General features: G+C 46.9%; 1 protein-coding gene across 2 annotated transcripts; it reads left to right on the top strand.

The window, feature by feature from the left end:
• Positions 1-1,551: 1,551 nt before the first annotated feature.
• On the top strand, positions 1,552-5,841 carry LOC123119502 (GTP 3',8-cyclase, mitochondrial). 2 transcript variants are annotated; one of them, XR_006458714.1, is made up of 8 exons: positions 1,552-1,942; positions 2,098-2,712; positions 2,848-3,015; positions 3,143-3,334; positions 4,335-4,403; positions 4,975-5,059; positions 5,305-5,444; positions 5,535-5,841. XR_006458714.1 is itself a non-coding variant. In XM_044539321.1 (7 exons), the coding sequence occupies exons 1-6, from the start codon at positions 1,649-1,651 to the stop codon at positions 5,056-5,058; spliced, it is 1,422 nt and encodes a 473-aa protein (XP_044395256.1). In that variant the 5' UTR covers positions 1,553-1,648; the 3' UTR covers position 5,059; positions 5,535-5,841. The 2 variants fall into 2 exon arrangements, 1 of the variants encoding a protein (XP_044395256.1); XM_044539321.1 differs by lacking the exon at positions 5,305-5,444 and having other exon boundaries at positions 1,553-1,942.
• The last annotated feature ends 1,509 nt before the right edge of the window (positions 5,842-7,350 follow it).

Genomic DNA, 7,350 nt, shown 5'->3' with positions numbered 1-7,350 from the left:
TGAAACAGGGCAAAATAGACCTATATAAGCATCAGATCTTGGCAAAAGGTAGTAGAGGGCCAGGCAAGGGACCAGAAAAATACCTCCTTCGACAGCACGCCGGCGTCCAAGATGAATTCAATCTCACGTCATCACAGACGGTCCGATACCTTCATCCAAATGTGCAACCCATGTTCATTCTACAAAGTCCAATAGGTGATTTAGGGAGGAGGAAATGCATCATCAGATCAATCTTGGAGAGGGAAAGAAGAATGGGGAAGGAGAGGGCACGGGGATGACTTACTTCCTCATCTTGGCATCCTCTCCGGCGGTGCAGCCATCGCAGCTCTATGGTCAAGCCGGCGGCGAGGGGGCGTGGCTCGAGATGAGGGATGACACGGGGAAGTCTCCTGGTCGATGGAACCAGCAGGCCAACAGTCGACTGAGTGGCGGCGCGAGGGAAAAAGGCGAGGAAGAGAGAAGAGCGCACGGGGAGCGGCGGCCAACAGATTCAGCGCCGCCATGGGCCACTTCCCCATGCCGAGGAGAACCGCTTTCTCCTTCCATCTCCCTCTCTCTCACGGCATGGTGAGGGATCTCCTTATTCACTGAGGCTGTCTTCCCCTCCATGACATGGCCACAAGGGAGTGCTGCGGGCGACCTTGTTTGTAGGAGGAGGAAGGCGCAGAGGAGTTGTGGCGGCTCGGGCCGGAGAGAGAGCGAGGGCAGAGGAGCGGCGGCGGCACGCAAGAGATGCGAGGGGTGCGAGAGAAGGGGGGGGGGAGACCGAAACCTAGCCTCTCACCCGATTGGGGACAGGGCAACAAATCAGGGGAATCCACGCGGAGTTGGCCATGCGAAATTCCTCAAATGCCCTTGGCGAGTGGTCAAAATTGCAGGCGGTGGCACGACCCCAGCGCCCATTAAAACCAGCACAGGCCATACCCACTTCCACAGTTAGTGACAACAACGGCCCACTCCACCTGTCATGAAGAGACGGGAAGGTAGCACGAGTGAAAAACGACGCGCACTATTCATTGTAGCAGTGTTTGCTCTCATCCGACGACCAGGATCAATCCATCAATAGATCAGACGGCCAGAAGTATTTTGGACAGCTAATCCGACGACTCAAAATCCAAACGCATGAGAGAGCTCCATACATGTCTAAACTCTAACAATGGGATTTCGCGACAGACCTGGATTGGATCAGGGCCGCCGGAGGTCCTCGAAATTGCAGCTCATGATTGTAAAGACACTTCGATTGAGTAATAAAAAAACATTCCGCAAAAAAAGGAGATGCTCCCTCATTACATTTCCTTGTGAGTCCTCTCAGCCAAGCAAAGAAAGCCACGTCACGCTGTAAAACAGTTCAGTAAGAAATCTTCCGTAGCCATTGGTCGGCCCACCGGTTCGGCCAAGCGTTGCGTGCATCAGCTCATACGTACTCCCCCGTGTTCCATCAGATGTTGAGTTCGTCTTCGATTCCCATTTGCCTGCTTGATTGATCAGTTGGAATATAATCAAATCAAATCAAATCTATCCTGTTCCTTTCATTGGAATACGGGTAGCGATCAGCGACCAGCGACCAGCTCACTCCAGCCCCCGAGTCCAACCGGGGCCGTACACTCCAGCTTGACCCCACCGGTCAGTCGCCTCCCCCACCTACTCGATGCAGCCCGCCGCCTCCCATGTGACCTCCACCCTCCGCCGCCGCCTCCTCTCCGCCTCCCGGCGGCCTCCCTGCCTCGCCCCTCCGACCTCCCCGCCCGTCTCCCGCCTCCCCGTCTCCTGCGGAGCCGTGACGGAGGAGAGGGGCCCATGGAGCTCGCCGGCGACGACCTCGAGCTGCTCCCCCACCGCCCCGCCGCCGGCTGCTGCTCCCGCCCCCCGCCCCCTCTCCGCTCCCGTCGCCGGGAAGTGGCCGCACCACCAGCTCCACCGCCTCAACGTCCCCGACCACCAGGTGCCTGCTCCTAGACCCGCGCTCTATCTATTCCCCGTTCTGCTCGATTGTGCGGATTTTTTTTTCAATGTCGATTTGGAGACGAGCTAGCAGTTTTCGATATGATCAAATTGCCTAGACTAACCTTGTCGAGTTTTCTTAATTTTATTTTGCAGGTTGATCCGATGAGAGTAGGACTCCGAAGTCTGACCAGCAATTCCGCTCCAACCAGAGTCAACTACGGCCATAGGTGCTCCAATGCATATTCGACTTGTTGTGCTACAAAGCCAGAAGTGCAACCAGTGGAAACACCGTCATCGGATATGCTTGTCGATTCGTTCGGGAGGTTCCACAACTACTTGAGGATCTCCTTGACCGAGCGCTGTAACCTGAGATGTCAGTACTGCATGCCTGCCGAAGGAGTCGAGCTCACACCGAAGGCAGAGCTTCTGTCACATGATGAGATAATCCGAATTGCAAATCTTTTTGTTACTTCTGGTGTGGACAAGATCAGGTTAACTGGTGGAGAACCAACCGTTAGAAAAGACCTTGAAGATATTTGCTTGCATCTTTCTGGCCTAAAGGGGCTGAAAACTATTGCGATGACCACAAATGGCATCGTTCTTTCCAAGAAGCTCCCGAGACTGAAAGAATGTGGTCTTAGCGCTTTAAATATTAGCTTGGACACATTAATCCCTGCAAAGTTTGAATTCATGACGAGGCGTAAAGGGCACTCGAAGGTCATGGAATCAATAGATACTGCCATACAACTTGGATATGACCCCGTTAAGGTATGCAGTTTTTTCGCATGCTAAATTATTTCAGTCCTTTGTTTTCGAATATCGTTTCAAAAAGTAGAGATATATTCACTTCACACCATACATAATTTCTTGACATATTTCCCATCATCCTTTTTATGCTGCCAGATTAACTGTGTTATCATGCGTGGAATGAATGATGATGAAATTTGCGATTTTGTTGAATTGACTAGACACAAGCCTATTAATGTTCGATTTATTGAGTTTATGCCATTTGATGGTAATGTTTGGAATGTCAAGAAGCTGGTCCCTTATGCAGAGATACTAGATAAAGTGGTAAGTATCGTGTTTGAAGTTAACTTCCTTTGGAACCATTACATCCATCCTCCAATATGCATTTTTTGTGTTGTATATTTATTATGTAAGCTTCAAATAATTTACTTTATGTGCGCCCATGTATCAGCGTCAACATTTCAAAGGTGTAGAGAGACTTCAAGATCACCCTTCAGACACCGCAAAGAATTTCAAGATTGATGGGCATGTTGGAACAATTTCATTTATTACATCAATGACAGAGCATTTTTGTGCTGGTTGCAATAGATTGCGATTATTGGCTGATGGCAACTTCAAAGTGTGCTTATTTGGCCCCTCGGAGGTATGTTGATCTGCTTGCTGCCAATGATTTGGCTTTTTTTGCCATGTGCATGTTCTCTATGGATATGTTCTCTTGGAATGTTCACTCAAGAATGGTAATAGCATTTCTCTTTTGGGGTTTAATGAACGGACTTAACAATTATTTAGGTCAGTATGCCAAATAGGTCCTGATCACTGTTCTTTTCCTGAATTGTACTGGTTGCAGCACTAAACTAGTATTGATGCTTCACAGTACTTCCTTGAATTGTACTGGTTGCAGGATCAAATTAAACTAGTATTAATGCCGTCCAAGTTTAAGGCAGTTGTGATGACAATTTGCCCCATCTGTGTATTGAAAATTATGTATTCAGTTTAACTGTGAAAATTAGTTTTGTGTTCCTCATTCCGTAAGCAGCCAATATTCAACTGTCTATGATGTCGCTATCGGTTTTAAATAAAAGTAGGCATAACTTAATCAGTGTCAATGTGTGATCATCCAATTTTATAAATGTATTACAGTTTCCATTTTTATGCAATTGTTGATATTTTCTAACCTAGAGTAACAAGAGCTTCCCTAGGAGAACGAAAGATGTTTCTGACATTTCAGACATGATAACTTTCTTTTGTATACTAAGATCATTTGATCTAAGCATGACAGAGATGAGAGATTGGAGTGACCTTACTCATGTGCTTTGTTTCGTTCCTTGCTTTTGAAGTTTACTTTGTCAAAGATCAAGTATGCGGTGTCTTCGGTCTGAGATTGCAAGAAGTTAGGACTATTATATGCGTTATGCACAAACGCTAGGTTTATTGTGTTGTTACAACTTTCAAGTCTCATTCGTTCAATGTACTTGCATTCTAGAACTCATTTTATTCCACCATTTGCATATATCTGTGAAATTCAATCTTCCTCTGCAGTTATGTTTTCTGTATATGTATTGACTGTAATGAACAGAGGAGGATGGATCGATCTTCTGTAGAAAATGAAATTGAAATAAATGCACATGTCCTGACTTCTGCAGGTGAGCTTGAGAGAGCCTATACATTCTGGTCTTGATGATGCTGGACTGAAGGAAATAATTAGTGCTGCGGTATGTGGAGAATTTACTTGGTTGCCAGCTTTTATATGAAAGAATTATGCCCTTCCTTTTTTTTTTCTGTTGTGTCGAATTTTGGTATTGATAGGCAATTTGGCCACTCATTTCCTTAAGCAAAAGACCAATTTTTTTCTTAGTTTTGTTTGTTGCTTTGATGCGCTGCTCCATTGCACGCCAACTTAACTGAAAGTTAAAAGTTCAATTTTCTCAGAATAAGTATATAATCTCGGACCGAACAATCTTGGACCTGTACTATTGCATGTACCGTACATCACATTTTGATTAATTCGACAAAAAGAAGTTCGTCCATGAGAAACAAATATCATGGAAAAGCACATTTTTGTGGTTTTTTACCCAGAAAGAAACCCATCCGTATGTGGTTTTCTGAAACTTGAGTTATCATTATTAAAAACAGCAAAATATTAATAGAAGCTCCTGGAGGTAAACTGCTAATATATGGCAGTGACCAAGTATTAGGGTTCATTAGTATTTGGTAGGGGAATCCCGTTATTGTTTATTTACTAACCAAATATGTGATTCTCAATAGCCACCTCTATGTGGGCAGGTTAAAAGGAAAAAAGCTAAACATGCTGGGATGTTTGATATTGCGAAGACAGCAAATAGACCTATGATACATATCGGTGGCTGAGGTATGCTCTATGCCTTCTTTTGCCTTCGATGAAAAAAGATTAGTAGTACTTGTAACTGTTCTTTCTCTTGGTGTTTAAAAAGAACAAATCACAACTGATTTTACACGACCTAGGATCTTCTAGCTTCTATTGTGTTTCTTAAACTTGTGGTGCTAAATTGAAGCTGCAAATTTTGTATTCTGACAGAACCAAATGCTGCTTCCTGTTAAACACTAACTAAATTTATGATTTTTCTTCTGTATTAGGAACCTAGGGAAGCACACATGTGAATTATTTCAATTCATTCATGGTTTTGAATTGTTGCTAGCTCGATTAAAAATACCATGGATTCTTCTGAATATCTTTTGTAGAAGTACGGATTATTTGGCACTTATTGGTCACAAAGGTATCCATATGCTGAATTAGGCTGGATATGTTGTAGGACTGTAGAGACCCATTGGTACTCAATTCTTATCATTCACTTTTGTCATACCAGGATCAACGGCTGAGTTCCTTCTGCCCTGCATGACAGCTAAGATAAATTGTTAGCTGGCTGTTGTTTTGTGACAAAGGTTGCACAATTTAGCTCCAGAAATGGGCAACTCAAAGGCAATACAGTTGTTAAAATATAGTACCATACTTGTGAAAGAGCATTTCCGAACCTCACACTGTTCAGACTTCACATGTTTGTACTTTTCAGTATATACGACAGACCAAACTGTTCATGTTGTATGTTGTATCCTCTCAAATAATGCTACTGTTGTAAAGTCGTACACTATTAATTATAATGGCTTTTGAGTATACATATTTGTGCAAACATTTTGACTTCTAAGAAATAGTTCTTTTCCTCTAAATAACGTGTTATTCTCTACAAGGCAACAATTTCTTCTCCGTATTCTGCACAGAAATACTTGTGTAGCCGTGTTAGTTAGTGTGTCAGCAGATGGTTTGGGCAGTGGACTCCCAATATTGTAATATGCAGACTTTCATCCCCATTGTATGTATGTATAATAGTTCAATTGTGTTTAAAAGACGACACCATTGCGGATAGTTGTGGAAAGCCAAATCCTTGCTGGTGGCCATAGATTGGGAACTTTCAAAAGTGTACTGCTGGGTGGCGCTCATATTTTTTAGGCTGAGGAAGCTCAAGGCCTTGCAGGTATGTCTTTGTAAGAGATAGTGTCACACCTGCATCACCAGTGGTGGATGCGGTGGACTTGTGAGGTGGGACCCGGCTGCCAGTTGGCACGGGTCCACTTGTAAGCGTATCTTGAGTGTGTGTGCGTCTGGTTATAAGGCCAGCGACAGCTAGCGGTGGAGGCAGGCATGATTTGTTTCTGAACCTGATCCCTCACCTACTCTTTGTACTCTCACCTTCCTTGGCAAGAAAACTATCTTCCCAAGTCCGATCTCATCCTCCTTTCCCTTCCGATCTGATCTGAGATGATGAGTTCGTGACAATTTGGTACTCAGAGCCACTTTTCCCCACCAGATTTTGCTCCGCCGCGCCACCCCCGTTCCTTTCACTGGCCGTAACATCCACCGCGTGGGGTGTGGTCTTGCTCCGGCGAGATCCACACGAAATCCCCCGTGGGGTTGGCCGGAGTTAGAGCGAGGCGACGGCTCCTTCGTCCAAGCCTTCGGCTCAAACACGCCACGTCCTCAACGCCATGGCAGAATCCTCCGCCGAGCTCAAATCCATGATCCAGGCCCTTCTGACGAAGTTTGACGACAGCAAGAGCGCAGGCGAGAAGCAACTCGAGGCGCAGCTTGCGTTCAACACGCAAGTCTCGTCAGATCTGGCGCATCTTCGCAAGCAGTTGGATCTCACGCAGGCGGACGTCGACGACGTGCGGCAACACCGCGATCCGCCACCATCTCCGACCGCGGGGACACGCCCTCGACAGCCAGCTCACGGCGCACAAGATGGCGAGCCGCAGGGGTCGTCGGTCACGTCGCTGGAGCAACCGCACGGCCCCCTTCCGTACGGTCCTCCGCCTCGTCTCAACAACGGGCGGCCGCCGCTGCTGCCCACGCGGGGCGTTCCGCAGTTCGCGGGCACGGGCCAGACAGCGGCGCACGTGCCAGCGCGCGGCGTCCCCAACGACCACGGGCAGGAGTACGCCGTCAAGCCGCCCAAGCATGACTTCCCGCGCTTTGACGGCGAAGCGCCCAGCCTCTGGATCGACCGCTGCCTCGCCTACTTCGACCTGTACCGCATCCCGCCGCACACATGGGTCACCACGGCGACGCTCTACATCGAGGGCCACGCCGCGCACTGGTTGCAGGCGTTTCGGCATGCCCATCGGTCC

This window comes from Triticum aestivum, chromosome 5D (genome assembly GCF_018294505.1).
Source record: "Triticum aestivum cultivar Chinese Spring chromosome 5D, IWGSC CS RefSeq v2.1, whole genome shotgun sequence".
NCBI classification, from domain to species: Eukaryota; Viridiplantae; Streptophyta; class Magnoliopsida; order Poales; family Poaceae; genus Triticum; species Triticum aestivum.
Note: the sequence above shows the minus strand (reverse complement) of the source record. Positions and strands in the feature narration are given on the sequence as shown.